At 53.1% G+C, this 19,360-nt stretch overlaps 3 protein-coding genes, 1 long non-coding RNA gene and 1 other non-coding gene across 7 annotated transcripts; 3 read left to right on the forward strand and 2 right to left on the reverse strand.

Annotated features, from left to right (window-relative positions):
- The first annotated feature begins 1,464 nt into the window (after positions 1 to 1,464).
- SLC18A1 (solute carrier family 18 member A1) lies at positions 1,465 to 9,928 on the forward strand. Its single transcript, XM_063358500.1, has 15 exons — positions 1,465 to 1,747; positions 1,972 to 2,332; positions 3,002 to 3,060; positions 3,315 to 3,398; positions 3,680 to 3,772; positions 4,069 to 4,158; positions 5,111 to 5,154; positions 5,257 to 5,317; positions 5,477 to 5,572; positions 7,311 to 7,389; positions 7,504 to 7,555; positions 7,766 to 7,829; positions 7,933 to 8,052; positions 8,257 to 8,390; positions 8,710 to 9,928. The coding sequence occupies exons 1-15, from the start codon at positions 1,624 to 1,626 to the stop codon at positions 8,821 to 8,823; spliced, it is 1,575 nt and encodes a 524-aa protein (XP_063214570.1). The 5' UTR covers positions 1,465 to 1,623; the 3' UTR covers positions 8,824 to 9,928.
- Positions 7,532 to 11,600, reverse strand: LOC134526545 (uncharacterized). 2 transcript variants are annotated; one of them, XR_010073995.1, is made up of 3 exons: positions 11,456 to 11,600; positions 9,952 to 10,095; positions 7,532 to 7,624 (listed from the first exon to the last, which is right to left on the reverse strand). It is a non-coding gene; the product is annotated as an uncharacterized LOC134526545 (long non-coding RNA). The 2 variants fall into 2 exon arrangements; XR_010073996.1 differs by lacking the exon at positions 7,532 to 7,624 and adding an exon at positions 7,750 to 8,070.
- A 41-nt stretch (positions 11,601 to 11,641) lies between these two features.
- On the forward strand, positions 11,642 to 15,110 carry MAK16 (MAK16 homolog). The gene is made up of 10 exons (XM_063358794.1): positions 11,642 to 11,724; positions 12,123 to 12,172; positions 12,400 to 12,509; positions 12,642 to 12,706; positions 12,850 to 13,001; positions 13,307 to 13,361; positions 13,452 to 13,526; positions 13,868 to 13,975; positions 14,201 to 14,257; positions 14,537 to 15,110. The coding sequence occupies exons 1-10, from the start codon at positions 11,710 to 11,712 to the stop codon at positions 14,723 to 14,725; spliced, it is 876 nt and encodes a 291-aa protein (XP_063214864.1). The 5' UTR covers positions 11,642 to 11,709; the 3' UTR covers positions 14,726 to 15,110.
- Positions 14,966 to 18,780, reverse strand: TTI2 (TELO2 interacting protein 2). Of its 2 annotated transcripts, XM_063358793.1 has the most exons (7): positions 18,052 to 18,780; positions 17,592 to 17,778; positions 17,000 to 17,092; positions 16,433 to 16,617; positions 16,208 to 16,351; positions 15,558 to 15,720; positions 15,140 to 15,275 (listed from the first exon to the last, which is right to left on the reverse strand). In XM_063358793.1, the coding sequence occupies exons 1-7, from the start codon at positions 18,702 to 18,704 to the stop codon at positions 15,195 to 15,197; spliced, it is 1,506 nt and encodes a 501-aa protein (XP_063214863.1). In that variant the 5' UTR covers positions 18,705 to 18,780; the 3' UTR covers positions 15,140 to 15,194. The 2 variants fall into 2 exon arrangements, with proteins under 2 accessions (XP_063214862.1, XP_063214863.1); XM_063358792.1 differs by lacking the exon at positions 15,558 to 15,720 and having other exon boundaries at positions 14,966 to 15,275.
- Positions 18,781 to 19,187: 407 nt separating this feature from the next.
- LOC134526746 (small nucleolar RNA U13) lies at positions 19,188 to 19,283 on the forward strand. Its single transcript, XR_010074027.1, has one exon. It is a non-coding gene; the product is annotated as a small nucleolar RNA U13 (small nucleolar RNA).
- Positions 19,284 to 19,360: the final 77 nt, after the last annotated feature.

Here is a 19,360-nt window from a genome sequence, read left to right on the forward strand (position 1 = left end):
AATCCACCTGTTTTTACCCCAGGATGAGTAACATGAGGTCACAGTTGAAGGAGGGCAGCTGTACCAAGAACAAGCAGTGTTAGGCAGCAAGAGAATGGCCATCAGTCTCTGGACAGCAGTCCAAGACCTAGACTGTCATGTATTTTATAAATGCCTTTCCCAGGGCCATTTAACGATGCCAGCCTTCCCTGCCAGGGATGAACCCATTCGCTGCCCCTCGTAACCACGGAGGAGAGGGCTGTGCGTTTGGTGTGCTCAGACCCAGGCAAGAGTTAAGGTGCTCAGAGAGAGATAAGCGTTGATGAAAGCCTGGGGAGCGGGTGCCTCTGCTGCAGATAAACACTCCTGCCTCTCCTCCTCGCCCCCTCAGCCCACCTCACCGTCCTGCTCTGACGCAGAGGGAGCTGCAGGGCTGAATGAAACTTGTTTGAGGTTCCAATTAAATCTCCATGGAAGAGGGACAGTCATATCCTCTTCTGATAGAAGGTAATCATAAATCCTCCGGGAGCCGCGGCCGCAGCCCACACCGCCTCCCGCAGCAGCAGCCGGCTCCTCGCACCAAGATGGGCTCCAGGGTAAGAGCTCGTTTTCCTCTGCTCCACGCAACAGGTTTGCATTGGGAAAGGGATGGGGTTTGTGGCTTGAGATGTTAAGGGCTACGTTAGTCTACATGTCTTTATTGTCTCCGCTTCCTTACTCCTTCTCTCTCTCTAATTTTTATATATATATCTTCTCTTGCATTAATTCTATTATTTGGCATTTGTTACTGCTTGGAGGTACGGTGAGAAACCATCCCCGTTTCCCAGCTAAGTGACTTCTGTGGCACCCATAGTCGATGCTAGAGGGTTTGGACTGTTTGTGGTTTTTTATTAAAATTTGATAAATATCATTGGCTGGGATTTCAGGAAACCACAGGAGTATTGGAAAGAGCGATAGTTCAGACTCAACTCCATCCATTTTGCCACTTAGTGGCAGTCTGAAGTGCCTACGAGCTACAAGAACGTAAATGGCTAATTGTTTGGTTGGTTTAGTGCAAATTTCTGATTGATATTTTCAGTGTGACCGAGCAAGAAATCTTCTCCCAGTCCCTCTGAAGCCCTGATCTTAATCACGTACGTTAGGCTTTTAAGTCTTGTGTCTTGCCATGACATTTCAATTAGGTCAAATGAAAAGACATGTAAGGTAAATGAATTTCCTTTGAGACCTAATTTAATCTCCAAAGAACAAACATGGAATAAAAGATGTAGAGATTACCACAGATAAGCTACCGGCTTGATCTGTGCTTTGAGTCTTTGGAAGACTTAAATGATGCCTTGAAGCAGGTACAAGATGTCTCAGGAGAGTGGAAATGGGTTAGAGCGCACTCCCTCTGCGAATTTAAATGACAGCTGGATAAAACCACGGTCTTTGAGAGCAAAGCTGGCGGTCCCAGCTCCTAGGGAAGAGCACCCAGCTCTTGGAGGACACGGACGCTAAGTGACCTCAGGAGTTGCTTTCTCAAGGGAGAATCCATGAGCTGCGGGAGGTTGTAACGCAGAGTGTTTTCTTTAAAGGTTACAGAAGACCTTCAGCCCTGAAGAGCAGGAGCCAGCAGGACCGCGGCTGAGCTCCAGGCTCCCGGCCATGTCCCCGGCTGCCGACCGCGTGCCCTGGCGCTGGCTGGCAGCGGGCAGGGCGTCCCGGAGCCTGGTGCTGGTGGTGGTGTTCGTCGCGCTGCTGCTGGACAACATGCTGCTGACGGTCGTGGGTATGGCGTGCGGCTCTCGCCGTGCACTTCGGGGGGTTCAGCTCCTCCGTCGATCTCCGGCCGGTGCCGGCAGGGTCCCTGTGCAGGGAGAGCCGTGGGGAGGGCTGGGTGCAGGGAGGTTGCAGGACGCCGACATCGAGCCAGCACCATTCAGTTCAGCTGCATGCCGAGACAGAAAATGGAGCAAAATCACTAACTAATCCCTTCCCTGGCTTTTTTTCCAGTACCGATCGTCCCCACCTTCCTCTATACAACAGAATACGAACGCGCCAACAGCTCTGTTGCCCCAGCCCGGACTGAGCCAGCTCCTCCAGCCTTGAAGACTCCTCCTTTCTCCTCCATGTTCTCCTATTTTGACAACACCACGGTGACTGTCTCGGGCTCCACCAGCGCCACGGAGCTGGTGAACGGGACGGAGATCAACCCGTCGTCGCAGCCCCCCACCACCAGCCCACCTCTGCCGAGCGGCTGTCCGGAGGGCGAGGAGTTCCTGGCCAAGGAAAACGTCCGCGTGGGGCTGCTCTTTGCCTCCAAAGCTCTCGTACAGCTGGTGGTCAACCCCTCCGTGGGGCTCCTGACCAACAGGTAGGTCAGAGGGTTTGTACCTGGTGTAACCCCTCAGGGACAGGCAGCTCCCGCCCATGATGAAATCACCATGAGCCGAGCAGTGGAGGTCTGTGCTGCACACGTGCAGCCACCGCAATCACGGAACTGCAGAAACTGGTGGGTAAAATAGCAAGGGGGAGAATATAGGCATAAAAATTAGCATGAATTTTTCCTTTTCTAAAAGCCTACAAATGGCTTGCAAGTTTCTATTACGACATAAGCCTCACTAATGCTCTCCTCAGGTGCAGACAGATGATATTTAATACCAATAACCATCAAATAAACAAACAAAGATTCCCACCCTGCTCTGGATAGAATGTTGTTGTTCAGATTTTCTGCCCCTGGGTTTTTCTTTGCCTTTGTCTCTAGCAGACACGCGTGAGGGGAGCTGGGCTCATCTCCACATGCTCTGGGTGGGCAGATGTGTTGGCAAAACAGAGCCGTGTCTCTGGGTGTCCTTTACAGAACGACCTGGGGACACTTTGACACCGGATGCTTCCTTGAACAGCACCCACGGGCACATCCGCGCGTTCAGGAGATGCTCACCAGCCCACCGGGACGCGTGTGTGAAGGCTGGGCAGCAAAACCAGATCTCGAGCTAGAATGAGGAATCCTCCCTGAGATGGTGCCTCTTTTTCCCCTTTCCAGGATAGGATACCACATCCCCATGTTCATCGGATTCGTCATCATGTTCCTCTCCACAGTCAGTGAGTATTGCCCCTGGGGCTGCCCTTCTTACACAGCACCGCAGGAGAAAATACCTTGGTCCGAGCCTGCACAGCTGTCCCCGTGCAGGAGAAAGGGGTGAGAGCAGAGCAACCGGTCTCAGAAATCGGTGACAAAAAGGAGGAGCAGAGCCCAGCACCCAAACTGGTGCAAGCCGTGCGGCCGTTACCCTCTGCTGGGTTTTAACGTTCCATCTGCAGTTCTGCCTGACGCCATCTCTCTCCTTCCTCCGCAGTGTTTGCGTTCTCAGGCACCTACACCTTGCTGTTCATCGCCCGGGCCCTCCAAGGCATCGGCTCCTCGTTCTCCTCAGTCGCAGGTAAACGAGTCACACCCCAACCTCTGCATTAGCTCCCCTTAACTGTGTTCGATTATCATCTCAGGAATGATCCGCAGCACAGACACACCGAGTGCCTTTCTCGGCTTCAAACTCCTCCTCCTCGCTGCGCCTGCCTGCCTGGTGCAGACGGTGCACCCACACAGCCCAGCCGGCGAGCAGATAAATCTCCCCAGAGCCCAGGCTGCTGCTTTCAGAGAGGAGACCCCGTCACCACGGCACCCGCCAGCCTCACGTGGCCTCTGCTTTCCCTCTGCTCCCAGGCTTGGGCATGCTGGCCAGCGTCTACACCGACGACTTCGAGAGGGGCAACGCGATGGGGATCGCTCTTGGAGGCTTGGCCTTGGGTGTGCTGAGTAAGGAAACCTTGCTCCCAATGGGGTTTACATCTACGGCATCTCCAGAGCTTTGCTGTCCATCGCCCACGGCTTCCACCTGTCTGCATCCCACGGGCATCCCACGGGCACGGCTGTCCTTCCTCCTCCCTCCCTCTGCTCTCTCACTGCCCGCGGGACCCGACACCTTCCCACCACCTTCACTAAACACCTGCCGGGGGACTCAGAGGGAGCCACGGCGGCGGGAGCCGAGCGCTGCTGCCCGGGCGCTGGGGACGGTGGCACCACCGCCGTGTGACACAGCCTTTCCCTTGCAGTCGGGGCCCCCTTTGGCAGCATCATGTACGAGTTTGTGGGGAAATCGTCTCCGTTCCTGGTCCTGGCCTTCCTCGCCCTCTTAGATGGAGGTGAGAAGCCAATATGGTTTAATCCTACCCAAAGAAAACACGTGAAAATATTTAAATGTGGATGTTTTGGGGAGAATGTTGCAGCGTTTGTGTGAAGGAAGAGGCACATTAATACAACACGGGTGATATCATCAGCACTGGTTATTCTGTTATTGCTAAATCATATGTTTTCTACCACCAGACGCATGACACAGCAATATAGCAAGAATTAGTCCCTCATTACTTAATAAACCCCCTGATTGCTTTAATGGCTTGAATCGCACACTCAGGAAAGCTCTTTGAACTGCGAATTCTTTGTGAAAGGCACATTTGTCTGCAGCCTCTCCACCACCCCACGAAGGAATTAGACTTTGCCAGCAGAAATGGTGATCCCTGTTCGTTCCCCAGTAGCTGTATTAGAGATGCAGGCCACGAGAGCCGTCTGAGTGTAACGGCAAAGTTATAGATAGCAGAAATGTGCATTTTTAGTGGGAAGTATTAAGCTAATTAAATTATAGTCACAGTTCCCGTTTTTGCCTAGCTGTAATGCCAGACATCTTTAATGAAGCATGTAAGAGCTTTGGGGAAATGAAACGCAGGTCCCATACATCTGAAACTTTCTTTTTAAATCCTATTCTTTTCCACATCTAATTTCTGTCATGCTCTAGTTGTGGCTCCCCAGCAGGCGGCTGGCAGCCTGACGGCGAGCATTTGCGTATTTGACTGCTGCGGGAGTTGACAAAACGCCGCAAACACAGGCCGTTTCAGGGAGCTTTGCTGCTCCCTCCGGTGGGAGCGGGGCTGGGACCCATCTCTCCCCCTGCCCGCCTGAACCATGACCCCAAACACAGTTACCACATCCCCGGGGGCTCTGCCGATGAAAGGGGTCGGGCTGAAGGAGAAGCCTGAGGGAAAGGCGGATTGGAGGGGTGCCGTCTCCAGAAGTGAGCTAACACCAGCGTTTTCTCCCCAGCTTTGCAGCTCTGCATACTGCAGCCCTCTAAGATCTGCCCCGAGGTGAGTAGGGAGGCGTGAGACACGCGAGGGCTGTGCCGAGGGTGGGGGGGGACGCCCAGGCAGCTCTCGGCCGAGGTAACCCCCCTCTTTGCCACCCCGCAGAGCACCAAAGGCACCCCGGTCTTCACCCTGCTGCGAGACCCTTACATCCTGGTCGCTGCAGGTAAAAGCGGGCGCCAGCGGGCACCGCGCTCCTCTTTCTGCCCCCGCACTCCTCTTTCTGCCCCTGCCCCTCCCCATCGCAGAGATTCCCTCGAAGCTGCTTGAAACAGCAGCAGAAGGTGGCTTAAACGGAGCATTTCTCCTTTTTCTCGCCCATCAGGAGCCCTCTGCTTCTCCAACATGGGGGTGGCCATGCTCGAGCCCACCTTGCCCATCTGGATGATGCGAACCATGTGCTCCCCGAAATGGCAGCTAGGTGGGTGCCGCGCTTTGCAGCCTCCAACGCTCGTTTGAGGTAGTTCAGCGAGAGCCGGTCCTGCTTTGGCACTGCGAGACGTATTGGATAATCTCTTATATCATTCTAAAAAAGAAGAAAACATATACCCTCACCCGCGCAGAGCGAGTGATCCCAGGCTGCGTGTTGCTCCAATTTCAGCTGGAAATGTCCTGAGTGGTAGCTATACAATCTGCTTTTCTCTATTATTGAAAAAATTGTATAGAGTCAGACTCCCCACAAGAGCAATAACGGTGGAAGAAAGGCTGTTTCGTGCATGGGAAGCCTGTCGAATCCTGTCTTCTGCAGGGCAGATAATGGTATCGTGCTGGGCTGGAATCGTGGCAGCCAGATGGGTTTTGCAGAAGCAGATCTGAGTGAAACAAGGCCATTTAGAGAGTCCCAGGCAGGACAGGATGGTACGGGCTAATTACCAGCTGCCTGGAAAATGTGATGTGGAGATAACATTGTCTGTGTTTGCTACAAAAATAAAAACTAATTGTTATAAAACCCAATTGGCTGAGGAATGACCCAGGGGGTGCCCCAGGCTACACTTAGATCCCAAATTGAATTGCAGCCTGGGAGCAGGAGGGCTGAGAGCGCTCCTAATCGAGTTATCCTCTGGTCAGGCAGCAGCATCCATCCCACTAAGAGCCCACGATGCTTCTCATGAGCAAGTGATTGAGCAAGGCTGGGCGAGGGCAAAGCAGAGAAATTCACCCAGGGCTGCCCCCGTCACCACTGAACTCGAGGGGAACCTTTGAGGTGATTTAGCAGGACCAGGAGGTCAGCAGCCATCAAAGAAAATCCCAAATATATTCACTGGACTTACAGGTGCCTGAGATTTGAGAGCAGTTTGGATCTGGACACAGTTCAGCTGCAAGCCACAAGCTTGCAAGCCATCTCACAAGCTCTTATGAGCTCAAGGGGTTTCTTTATTTGCGTGCTTCGGTTTGCCCACTCCCATAACGCTGGGGAAAAAAAAAGCACAGAAGAGCTTGGGCTAAACCTGCAGGATTAACTGTGTTCTGTAGCCGTTACTGAGAGGAGAGAAAATTAAACATAAATCAGTGTGTTTCAATAAGGAAGTTGTCTTAGTGAAATGGAGCTGATCAGTTTTATTTATAGTTGGTGGGAGAGTATATTAAAAATAAACAACTGGTAAATCAGCAAACAGTGCAAATATTTAATTTTGACTGCATAGTGATCCCTAAGCTTTTTATATAAGCAGTTATTTTATTCCTCTTTTATTCAGTAAGTGAAAAGCAGGAGGCAAGGGGAGAAAGGTGGAAGAGGAAGAAACTGTGACAGGAGAGGACAAGTGTATTAAGGCAGAGGGGACAAAGAACTCCTGCATTTAGCACAAGATCATTCACCCAGGGCCTGTGGGTGAATCGCTGTGCCCGTTCCCCCCCCAAATAAGCAAATGCTCTTTCTGTGCCTCCCCCTGTCTTCATGGAGGGACCCCCACCCTTCTGCAGGGCACGGAGCAAGGGGGCAGCCAGCGCAGCGTGACACGGAGTGATGGCGGTGGAGGACACGCCAGGAGGAGCCCCACTGCACGGACAGGCAGCCCCGGAGCGGGTGCTGGACGGCAGCTTGCCTTGTCTGGCTCACAAAGTTCTCCAAATGAGAGAGGCAGTTACCGAAGTGATTATTTCTGCAAATCCCCTGTATTTGCTTGAGGATGATACACGCTTTTTTATCCTCTCTCCCTCAGGGATGGCGTTCCTCCCTGCCAGTATATCCTACCTCATCGGCACCAACCTTTTTGGGATTCTGGCTAACAAAATGGGCCGGTAAGCGGAACGTAAGAGGTTTCACCTCAGCCCAGCCCAGTCCGGCGCTTTCAGTGTGAATTCCACTCGCGGTGTCGTGCACGCTGGGAGCATCCGCCCTCTCCTCGTTTGCAGGTGGCTGTGCTCCCTGATCGGCATGGCTGTGGTGGGAATCAGTCTCCTTTGTGTAAGTACGGCGAGACAATTTCGAGACCTTTCTGTCGAAGGATCAGCAGGGGCAGCGTGGGCGATCGCACTGAAACAGGGTTACGTGTTACAGTCAGTACCTGTTCAGTGTTTGCACGTGTGTATCGGCTTCACAGATCTGTGCTGCGCCGTCACACCTCGCACAGCTCTTTGGGCCTCACTCATATATTCCTCCTCTCTCCTCTCAAAGGTGCCTCTGGCCAAAAATATTTACGGGCTGATTGGCCCGAACAGTGGCCTTGGCTTCGCCATAGGTAAGCTGTCGGCGTTGAGGCTGTGTATCACAGCTCAAACGCAGCTCTTGCCACCACCCTTGGAGAACGCCACGACTGATCAGGTCCTTCTTGCTTTGGGCAGGGATGGTGGACTCCGCAATGATGCCTATCATGGGATACCTCGTGGACCTTCGCCACACCTCCGTCTACGGCAATGTCTACGCCATCGCTGATGTCGCCTTCTGCATGGGCTTTGCCATTGGTATGGAGGAACTCTGACCTGTGGGATGATGCACTCAGTGTGTATCTCGCTTTTATCGCTCCCTGTCCTCCACCCAGCGTTCCCTCCAAGAAACCGGCACCGAGTCTGTAACCCTGTCACCATAGATTTATAGACCCACACCAAACTGGAAAGGCACCTTTTGCTCTCTCCCATCTTAGCCTTTTTTAATTTTTAAATTTGCAGGTCCATCCACCGGCGGTGCGATTGTACGAGCCATCGGGTTTCCCTGGCTGATGGTCATCATTGGAGTTATCAATATCACTTACGCTCCTCTCTGCTGGTGCCTGCGCAACCCTCCCGCTAAAGAAGAGAAGATTGTGAGTTTAAGTGTACCTTATTCCCCTAAAGTATAGGGGACTGATAACCCAGAGATTTGTGGGGAGAGAAGAATAAATTTGCCAGGGATTGTGTTTACCTTTTGGGCTCTACTTTGCCCTTAACAAAGGGACAGAAAACTCAGACAATAAAACCAAAAAAAGTGTAGAGCTACAGTCCTTTCCCTGACTCACAGCTGGTGTTCCCTGGGCAAAAGTTGTTGGCTGCTTTGGCTTTCTCTAAAAGTGGTAATTCTCCCGTTAACTATTCAAATTAATCACCACTTTCACTAAAGCATGATTTCTTCTCTCCTTTCCCCAGGCAATCTTAAGCCAGGAATGCCCCATGCAAACCAAGAGCTACACCACCCAGAAAACCCTGCGCAATTTCCCGCTGACAGACGACAGTGATGTGGAGGCAGAAAATGCAGAATAGCAAGTGCAAGGATGGGTGCCCTGCTCTGAAGCTGTATTATGTTTACAGAACATGAATGTATTAGTGCTCAAGAATCACCCAGCCTCCCCCAAGACTTGTGGACACAGGACGGACACAGGCTGTTATTGTTGGCTTGTTCTCTCGGCCACGCGATTCACAGCAGGGAGTAGAAACCCAGGATTTGGAGGCTCTATCAGCCACTCATCTGCTGTGTCACTTCCAGGCAAGTTACCCAAACTCACTATATCTCATCTATAAAAAAAGTTAGGAAAATTAGGAGAATCCTATCAAACTGTCCTCCAGAACAACTTTGTCTTGGGCACGGCCTACACATGCAGTAGGGGATACTATCAACACCTCTCCCAGACAAGTCCAGCGGCATTTGTTAATGCCTTTAAAGCGCTTACTGTTCTTGAAAGAAAAGCACTGGAGAAAACAAAAATGAAATCAGCGGCATCAGCTTTGGGAGATTTCATTTATCCAGAATTCTGCTCTGCTCCCCAGCATGAAACCTCTCTGTAACAACAGGGCACCATCCATCTGTGTCACTGCCAGTCCGTCAATAAAGATGTCACTGCACTGCTAACGTGCTCCACGCGCCTCTGAACACAGTGAAAACACGCTCATCGCTGCCTTGGTACAGCTTTATGTGTTGCGCTATTTATGTGCCACTTATAGCTGCTTGTGTGTCCTTTCCAACATCCATTAAATTCATTCATTTATTTGAAGAACTCTAAGAATTTCAGGTAGAAATAAGACTGAAAGCAGTTTTAGAATCTTAGACACAGACTCAGCCAACAAATCCAGTTCAATCCCTTGTGATTATAAGTGACTAACAGCATTTTTAAAAATCCCTGCCTCTCAGCTGAGATAGGGCAACAGGCTGTGTTTGTGACCCCAACGCGCTGCAGTGAGAAGTACAATAGATTGATTTAAGTGCCCTTTTGCAACTTCCTGGCCACAAGTTTAGCAAGAGAGCAGCTGCACTATTAACAATAATTACTGAGTATAATGATCTGTAAAAGTATTTTAAGAGAGAGAGTGAAGTAATAGAGGTACCAGATTAATTTTGTGAGTATCACAGAAATTCCCGTGATCTCATTTTTTCCAGCGAAACCTCAAACTTACAACTTCTCCGGTTCCACCGTTGGCAGTTTATATAAACTCATTTCTGTCTTGAATGAGCAGTTGTGTAACGCGCAGCCATTTCGCTTGCCAGAAAGAACAGATGATTCACTGCTCTGGAGCCCCAGCAGCACAATGCAGATGTGCCTGCCAGCAGGGAAACAGGAGGGTAATAACAATTCATCAAGATTTGTTACCTTATGACTCATTACCAAAGGTCATAAATGGCTATTGTCAGGCAATCCCACATCCACGGTGGGCCCATTGCCCCTCGCTTTGCACATACAAGATGAAATTATATTTCTTAGGCTGACTGGAAGTGACTAATGCTAAGCCTGTTCTCAAAAACGGCGTTATTTTTATCTTCCACCTGTTTCCCTGCTTTGCCAAGAATAAAAGGAAAAACGTGTTTGCTCTCTGTGATGGAAGGGAAAAAAAGTGAGCCATTCTATTTGGGGATCTATTCACACCTCCACAGTGCACCTCCCAGTTAAATATTAACATTCAACCCCTCTGTGTGCCCGACGGCTGGTTGCTCTGGAAACCCACCCCCTGTGAGCATCACGACGGCAGAGGAGCCTCCGGTTCCTGCAAGGTGGACTCTTTCCTCCAGTGTTAGTAGCTCAGATGTTTTAATTAATAAGTTAGCTGCAACGCCAATGACGTCAGTGGACTTCACTCTGCTCTGAGTGAAGAATTAGGCTGTAATCTTTGCATCAAACAACCTGATCTTTTCACCCACCCTGCTGAAAAACTTCATCTAACTCTTGAGTGCATTAACAGCGATATAAACTTTGCAGCTTGGGGAGACAGAGGGAGACGAGGCGGGTCTGGGGAGCTGTGGAGGAAACAGTTTTTCTCCCTTGGGCAGAGAATCTCCAGACAAACACTTCCCTCACAGCTTCTGCAGGGTAAAATTAAACAGCGTGGGTCTGCATCGGGAGCTGATGGTGTCAGTCACCCCGTCCCTGTCACTGCGGCAGCTGCCTCGTCCTATGGCCAAAAGCACAGAGGAGGAAGGACAGAGCACAGAATCATCTAGGCTGGAAGGAACCTTTCAGATCATCGAGTCCAACCACCCACCCAACGCTGCCCAAACCACCGCTGACCCATGTCCCTCAGCACCACGTCTGCCCGGCTTTTAAATCCCCCAGGGAGAGTGTTCAACCACTTCCCCAGACAGCCTGTTCCAATGTTTGATAACCCTTTTGGTGAAGAAATTTTCCCTAACATCCATCCTAAGCCTCCCCTGGCGCAACTTGAGGCCATTCCCTCTTGTCCCATCACTCGTTACCTGGGAGAAGAGCCCGACCCCCCCTGGCTGCCCCCTCCTTTCAGGGAGCTGTGGAGAGCGAGAAGGTCTCCCCTCAGCCTCCTCTTCTCCAGGCTGAACACCCCCGGCTCCCTCAGCCGCTCCTCAGAAGCCGCGAGCAGACACGGCCTGAGGCCGGACCCCCCTCAGCCGCCACCCCGGTGCCTCACGCAAGATACAGGCCTCAACTATCACCTGCACGGTGCCGCCAGGGACTGTGCGGCTAACAGGGCTCCGTTAGCGGCGCGCACCGACCACAACAGCCTCTCACGTTTACGTGCCGCCGCTTTATTTCCCCGCCCAGAGCCGCCCCCGGCCCGACACGGGGGAGGTGCTTGGCCGCCGCCATGACACCCCGGCCCCGCCCCTCCCCAGCTCTCGCGACACCAGGCCGCGCCCCGCCCCTTCCGGTGATGGCGGCGCTCTAGGCCGCCGGCCCCGCCGCCGCCATGCACTCGGACGACGTGAGTCCGCCGCTTGACTCGGTTCCGTCCGCGCTCCCCGCCAGGCAGCCGCGCCGCAGCCAATCAGCGCCCGCCCCCGCGCTGAGTCGGTTGCGTCCGGCTGCGGGCTCACCTTGCCCCCCACCCCGCCTCCCCGAGCACGTGGCGGAGGGTCCCCGTCCCCGCCCCGGGGGGACACTGGGACCGCGGGCTGGGAGCGGGAATGGGGTGTCGCTGCCCAGCTTGTGGCACCGCACCCTCCTGGCGGTGGGGTGCAGAGCGGGGACACCAATCTTTGTGGGGGTGGGGGGGTCCCCGTCCCGCCCCCCCCGTTAGAGCCCCACCGGGGGGCTGCAGGAGCCAGGGGGCGCCCCGGGTGAGGGGTGGCGGGGTGTGTCACCCGCTGTTTGTCCTCGCAGGTTGTCTGGGACACGCTGGGGAACAGGCAGTTCTGCTCCTACAAGATAACGTGAGTTTCTTTGGCGGGGACGGGGTGGGCCGAGCTCTCCCAGGAGTCGGGGGCTGTAGGGAGAGGGGCGGGAGGGGCAAATCTGGGAGCCCCTCGGACACCAACATGTTCCCCTTGTGCCACTACAGCCACGCCTGACGGTCACAGAGGCTGGGGTGGGCAGCTGCGAGGGGCAGGGCGGGCAGTGGGGGTCCTCCCCCCTTTCATGTCACCTCTCTTCTTTCCAGGACAAAAACACAAAACTTTTGCCGCAATGAGTATAACCTGACCGGCCTGTGCAACCGTTCCTCCTGCCCGCTGGCCAACAGCCAGTATGCCACCATCAGGGAGGAGAAAGGTGAGAGCCCAGCAGCTGCGACCAGCCCCCCGTGGGTGGGGAGGGGGAGAATACCTGCGGGCACCCCGGCTCAGCACCGTCCCACTGCTGGGGACACGCTCGGTCCCGGGATCACATTCCTCTTTGCTTTAGGGCGGTGTTACCTGTACATGAAGACAATAGAGCGGGCAGCTTTTCCCCGTCGGCTCTGGGAGCGGGTGAGTTAATGAGAGCAGACCGATAACCAAGCTCTAAGGAGGCAGGGGAGGGCAGGGAGTGATGGGAGTCCTCCCAAGAGCAGATGTGTCTCCGCTTTCCTGCTGCTCCGTGGCTCAACCCTTTCCCTTTCCCCCCGCCCCAGGTCCTGCTAAATAAGAACTATGAGAAAGCACTGGAAGAGATAGACGAGAACCTCATCTACTGGCCACGGTTCATCCGACACAAATGCAAGCAGCGATTCACCAAGATCACACAGTACCTCATCCGCATCCGGAAGCTGACGCTCAAGCGACAGTAAGTGACATGACCAGGAGTGACCACTACGTTGGGTTCGGTTTAGAGCCACTGCGCCAGTGTCACCGGCTGTACGCAGAGCCTTGGTGCACCTGGCTGTTCTCCCGAGGCTTGGCAGGATTGCAAACAAACCTGGCTGAAACGGATTTAACTGCGGTGTAGTCCGAGTATATAAATGAACTTAAACTAGTTGCAGCCACATTCCTAACGATGTAACTGCTGGTTGTTGTGCCGAATGAGCGTTTGCTCATCTGCTGCACAGGAGGCTGACAGATTCGCTAACTAGCGCTTATTGCTCCCTGCAGGAGGAAGCTTGTTCCTTTACGCAGAAAGATTGAAAGGCGAGAGAAGAGGAGAGAGGTAATACCGCTCTTTCGTGTAATCCCTGTCTGTTGCTTCTATTCCACACGTCTTTCAAACTACTGACACAGCTCCTCTTTGCTCCCTCAGGAGAAAGCCCTGATTGCCGCCCAGCTGGATAACGCCATTGAGAAGGAATTACTGGAAAGACTGAAACAGGATACAGTAAGGATCCCTGCCCTCGGAACGCAGCAGTGAAACTCTGTCCTGCTGGCTCTCTGGGGAGGGACACGGGCGTTGGTATGAAAGAGAAGCACCACCCGTGTAGGAGGGGTAGGGGACAACTGCACGCTGCCCTTCTTGAGGGGCTTTATGACAGGTTGGAGGACTTGCTCCCCCAAAACACAGAGCCCCTCATTTTCTGTGCAGAATTAGGGAAGGGGCTGAGACAAAAGTTCAGCCTACCTTGGTGCTGCCTCCGTGCAGGCCACGGGCTTTAGATAACCCTACTGCCAACAGCCGTCTTCCTCCTGTGACTTCCACAAAATTCACATTTTCCTTTTCAGTACGGAGACATTTACAACTTCCCCATTCACGCCTTTGACAAAGCTCTACAACAGCAGGATGCAGAAAGCGAGAGCGAATCTGATGCAGAGAAAGAAGAAGATGACGAGGTAATGCTTTCAGCCACAGCACCAGAGCTGGGGCAGCACCTCTGATCCACCCACGTGCTGGGCGTTGTAGTGCGAATGTCGGGGTGGGAAGAGGAGATGAGGAGAGGTGAAGGCAGAAAAAGCGCGTGTGTGCAAGTGGTGGCCTGGGTGGCTCTTCCATCACGAGTCACGATGCCGTATTGTGCTCAGTGTGCGTGTTCTAGCTGCCGACGTTATTTCTTACAGGACACGGATACAAGAGAGTTTGTGGAAGCAGATGACAGTGACCTCAGTGACTTTGAGGTAAGTGAAGCACCAGGTATAAACAGTCAGGCTTAAGCTGTTTGAAAGTAACGTCCACCCCCTTGGTGTCGCAGGTGATGGGATAAGAGCCAGAGAAATCAGATTTGTGGAGCATAACGGTACAGTCAGACTGCGCTGTATCCACGACACCCCAGCTCCTCTGGCTAGACAGCTGGCAGCCAGGAATTATAAAATGGAATCAGATACACAAAATAACTTTGCAGGAAGAGGTTTGGTTACACGGCGTGCTTTGACGTCACTCTTGTCTGTCTTTCTCAGGACATGGATAAGTTGGAGACAAGCAGTGAAGAGGAGCAGGAAGAGGAGGAAGAAGTAGAGAAGAAAGCCTCTCACTCCAAATCTAAAGGGAAAACTCCCCTGAAAGGCCCAGCCAGAAGAAAACGTCGCTACATTGAAATAGAGTATGAAGAAGAAACAGAGCCAACCACCAAAACAAAAGCAGCCTGACTCCTTCCTGAACCCGCATTTTGTGCCGAATGACAGGACTCCAGATCTGTTACTAGAACTCCTTCCAGCTTCTGCCACTCTCCGCAGGACCCTCATTAATTACTTTTTCCATACTCTAGACTAATACTTTTCTTTAAGAAAAGAAGGGTTTCTGTCCCGACCCCAGGCAGTTGCAGCGAGTTCGTACAACTCCTGTGTGAAGCGCAGTTTGAAGGAGGAAGAATCCCCACCTTCTCTACAACCACACGAGGCTCAGCTTGGACTGTGCTCCGGGAAGGAACCCGGCCTGGGGGGCACTGCTGCTTCATTCTGAAGCTGGAGAAGCCCGCGTGTGGCCAGGCGAGCACACAAGCGTATCACGCTCAGGGGAGGTATGGGGCTAACAGGTGGGATGAGAAAGACAGTAACTTTAAATAAAAAAATAAATTTTACTATCCAAAAAGCAGGGTGAATGTTGATGAGCCACGCGTCACGTGTTCTCTTGCACTTTTCTGATGCATTCCCGTACACGGTTCTCCTCACAGCTGCTGTACACGCCTTCCAGCAGGACCTGAAATGAGAAAAGCATCAACTTCCAGTGCCTTGGCACACTCGGGTTTATGGTGTTACCAACCCTCTGCCAGCTACCTCTTGGATGAGAATTCTGCAAAGCACAAACCTATCAATACGTATCAAGGCACTCATCAGGTCAAGTACTCTGCTGAGGTGGGCAGAAATCGATGCTTTCAAAGTACTGTCGAACTGAGGGAGCAAGTGGGCTGTTTCCTGCATCATGCTGCCCCTTCTAAGGGGGAAGGGATGAGAGATGAAGCAGTGCTGGGTCCTGGCTCACCTTCACTTGCCCTTCAGAGCAGCGATCCAGCAGGATGAGGCATTCAGTGGCCCCCTGGAGCAAGGCAGCTGTTACCGGCTCTGGTGTTGAACCTTGGTCAGTGTGTACATCCCAGATCATCTTCAGCAGGGCTTTGAGGAGCACAGGGAGCCTGCATGGCATTCTGCAGAGGGAAACGGCAACCGTGCCTTATTCTAAATCCTCTGCGCAAGCCAGGGAAAGCACAGCCTTGCTGAGCAGTTCCTCGGCACTCCAGGCAGGAGCTGCTAGTTGCCATTTAGGCGCAGGGCAGCTAGTTGCCACGTAAGATGAGCGACTGCTTCAGCGATGAGGCTGAAGAAGCTTCCACATTCAGTATGCCCACAGGAGGGAGGACACAGGCCCTGAACACAGAGGTAACCTTAGGATGGTCTAGTTTTTAGCCAAGATGATGCTTCTAAATCAGGCAAAAGAGAGATCAAAACGAGGACCCAGCTTAACTTTGCGATCAGGATTTTCAGCAAAGCAGTAATGCCCATTATTGCTCCCTGTGAGAGATCCTCCCTTAAGATTTCAGGGCCTTTTCCTCAAGCAACAGTAACTTTGTCTCTGAAGGAGGGACAGCATTCAGGATACGCTTTCTATAGTGTCTTTCACCCCCAGACTGTTACCTGGGCCAAGCGTGCTCTATGGTGCATTGCAGCGTCTCCAGTATTCCCAGTCGGGCTTCTTCCTCAGGGCCATCACAGACTTCCAGATATCCCAGGATAACTCGCTCCAGCCTCTTCAGGTGCCGCACTATCAGGATGCCAAGTCTGCTGACACAAAGAAACACACACTGAGGAGGGACATACGGATCAAGGCCAAAGCAAGTCCCTGCAGGCTGCTGCTCTCACCTCCGCACAAAGGCCGGCAGGGCCCTGGCGTACACCCGCCGCAGCGCAAGGCGATGCTCTGCCTCCATGTGGGTCAGGACCAGCTGCAGCACCTCATCGCAGGGGGCGGTCGGTCTGGCCTGCTTCTGCTGCCGCTGGGCTCTCTCCAGGATCGGCAGCAAGTCCAGAAGGCACAGCAATACTGCCTGGTTCAGTGCGAGACAGAAAATCAGGGTAATCCTGCTGATGTTCTCTCCAAAACACCAGTAACTTCCAAACCCCCTGACCACCCACAGTTGCTGCAGTTCACCTGACAGAGCTGACTACTTCTACCCGTTACCAGCCCTTTTCAGCCAGGCTGCCGCCTGGAAGCGGACAGGAAGCAAGAGATCTTCCCTCCATTTTGATATTTTCCTGAAATCTACCGAGTTACTTTGTCTCTCGACCACAAGCATTGGCTAGTAACAGCCTGGCTAGACTGTCTGCAAGGAAATGGGTTCTGCCTCCTCATGCCTTACATTGGCTATCTCTTGTGGGGCTGCGATACAATACCACAAGGCAGATTAAAGTGAAGTTCTGCTGTCCTACCTGGATGAGAGGGGCCTCTCTTGAGTAGAGATGGTTGTAAAGGGCATGGTACACAACCTGAGCCCGGTTGAACTGGCACAGATCAGCAGCTGGCTGCAACAACAGAGAACAGAACATTATTCCCATGCATCACATTCAGCACCCACTTCACCTAATAAAAGAGAACAGCCTTCACAAACCCTCACATACTGCACATTAGGAAGACTGCTTAGAGAAAGCGGGAGCAGGTGCTGTAATAAATGCAGGTGAATTCCTGCCATGCACTGGAGCAGCCACTTTCCTTCGTCTCCCCAGCTGCATTTTTGCAGTTCCACTGGCATTACTTTAATATCCTGCTCTGCAAACCATTGTCAGGCCAATGCTTGAATGATTGGTGAGTTCAAAAGTTGGCAAAACAATTCTTTGCTTCATGTTCACAGATGCAAGAACCACATATATTTAAACACACAGGGACACTATGGAGGATGGAGCAGAATTGCTTGGTTAACAGCAGAACCAGGATTACAAGTCATGAATCCTAACAGGTGTCCAACCCACCCTCCCTTCCTTCAAACAACACCCAGAAAGGGACCTGATTTCTCAAATCCCTTACCACATTCAGAATGATATGATGCAGGCAGCGCACACCCAGGATTTTATTCTCCTCCCGGTAGTCGTCTGAGATGAGCAGCGATGGCGGGAGGACACGCTCCAGGTAATGGCTAAGCCAGGGCCGCGTGATGTGAGGCAGGGTCCAGGAGAACACAAACTTTGTGGCAGGGTTACGCTTCCAAGTGTCTCTGGAAATACAAATATAAGCTCAGCAAACACTGGAACTAAAGAATGCTCATTTCCTACACATTTGGGCCTCAGCTGACAGTAAACTCTGACCGATCCTTCCCCCTTCCATCTCTCCCATCACTGTGTATTCATAAAGCTCTTGGCCCCATATTTATTATCTACTATCTTGTAATGCCTGAACTCACAGTTTCCCAAAAGTTTCCAGTATTTCCTACGCAGAGACCAGCCAAACACACCACCCGCTCCACTGCTGCCCTCCCCTTCCTACTCACTTGGTTAGCTCCTGTTTCAGGAGCCCCATCACTGCTGCAAATCTTCCTTCCTCATCCTCATTCTTTCCCCGAAGGAATTCAGCCACTGACCCACAGCCTGCAGCCTGCACCAGCAATGCCAGCACCTCCTGTGCCACCAACTGAGACCTTGCATTTGTCCAGGGCCTCTTCACAATATGTGTTGCAGCAAAGATGTAGATGGGTCCCATCACACGGCACAGGATTGGACCCACCACCTGGACGCCCATAGCCTCCTGGGTCTTGGCAGCCTCCAGCTTCGCAAGAAGGTGTAGAAACACTGAGCCAACATCTGCCGCTCTCTCAGCTGCAGCAGCATATGCGCTGTCCTTACTGGGGAGATCTGCAGCATCTTGCTCCTGTGTTGGGGGTGCTGCGTAGCCATTCAGCGCAGCCACCAACTCACCCACCGTCGCAGGGCTCAGGCCTCCAAAGAGCCACCGACAGTCTGCAGCCTCGACCAGCGCACCCAGGTCTCTGACCATGCCGGCCTTGGGGACACGGCCAGCCCCCTCGGAGAGGCGCAGCCCGATCTGGAAGAGGACTTGCTCGGCCGGCGGGACAGCGGGGGGTGGTTGCGTCCCATCCCGCGGCTCCACCAGCCTCAGGGCCCGCAGTAGGCCGCTAAGCTCCATGGCCTGACAAGGGATGGACCGGACCCACACCCCAGCGGCCACTTCCCACCCCGCGGTGCGACCTCCCTCGCTCTAAAACCCCCTTAAATACGCCCCCCCTTTAAACCCACATCCCTGAACTGACCGCAGGCAGCAGCGCTCTGCGAAGACTGAACCCCAAAAACCCCTCAGAGCCGGGAGCTCCCGCCTCCTTTAACAGGTGCCGCAAACCGCGCCGCTGTCGCAAAACCCTACCCTTGCCGTAAAAGACGTATCGGGGGCGTGGTCATGGATGAATAAATTAGCGTACGTAATGAATCACCGCTACGGGGGAAGAGGCAGCCATGCGGCCCGGGGAAGGGCGCGAGGAGGCTGTAAGCGCGGGAGACGCTGATGCAGAGGAGTCTGCACCGGCTGGAGTGAAGAGCCCGTGAGGAAGGCAGGTCGCCGTGACCGCGGGGCGAGTGGCTCGGCGGTAGCACCGTGCGCGGCAGTAAAAGCCTGATCCTTCCGGTTCATAGCGCATGATGAATGGGAGTGGCACGCGGCTGCGTGACGTGTGCGCCCTACGTTACGACGTGGCACAATTCCCTTCTGAGCTCCGGGGGGGTCAGGGAGGCGTCACTAATGGCGTCATTTCTGTACCGTATGACCAAAAGTAGACGAGAAAGGAGGGT

The sequence above is a fragment of the Chroicocephalus ridibundus genome, chromosome 23 (assembly GCF_963924245.1).
Source record: "Chroicocephalus ridibundus chromosome 23, bChrRid1.1, whole genome shotgun sequence".
Taxonomy (NCBI): Eukaryota; Metazoa; Chordata; class Aves; order Charadriiformes; family Laridae; genus Chroicocephalus; species Chroicocephalus ridibundus.

Coding starts and splice junctions, on each gene's coding strand:
- SLC18A1 (XM_063358500.1), top strand. CDS start 1,624: ATGTCCCCGGCTGCCGACCGCGTGCCCTGGCGCTGGCTGGCAGCGGGC. Junction 3,399..3,679: donor CTCGTTCTCCTCAGTCGCAG/GTAAACGAGTCA, acceptor CTCTGCTCCCAG/GCTTGGGCATGCTGGCCAGC. Junction 7,390..7,503: donor CTGGCTAACAAAATGGGCCG/GTAAGCGGAACG, acceptor CCTCGTTTGCAG/GTGGCTGTGCTCCCTGATCG.
- TTI2 (XM_063358792.1), bottom strand. CDS start 18,704: ATGGAGCTTAGCGGCCTACTGCGGGCCCTGAGGCTGGTGGAGCCGCGG. Junction 17,779..18,051: donor CTGAAACAGGAGCTAACCAA/GTGAGTAGGAAG, acceptor TTGTATTTCCAG/AGACACTTGGAAGCGTAACC. Junction 15,276..16,207: donor ATAGAGCACGCTTGGCCCAG/GTAACAGTCTGG, acceptor TTCTCATTTCAG/GTCCTGCTGGAAGGCGTGTA.
- MAK16 (XM_063358794.1), top strand. Junction 13,362..13,451: donor GGCGAGAGAAGAGGAGAGAG/GTAATACCGCTC, acceptor TTGCTCCCTCAG/GAGAAAGCCCTGATTGCCGC. Junction 13,976..14,200: donor AGAAAGAAGAAGATGACGAG/GTAATGCTTTCA, acceptor TATTTCTTACAG/GACACGGATACAAGAGAGTT.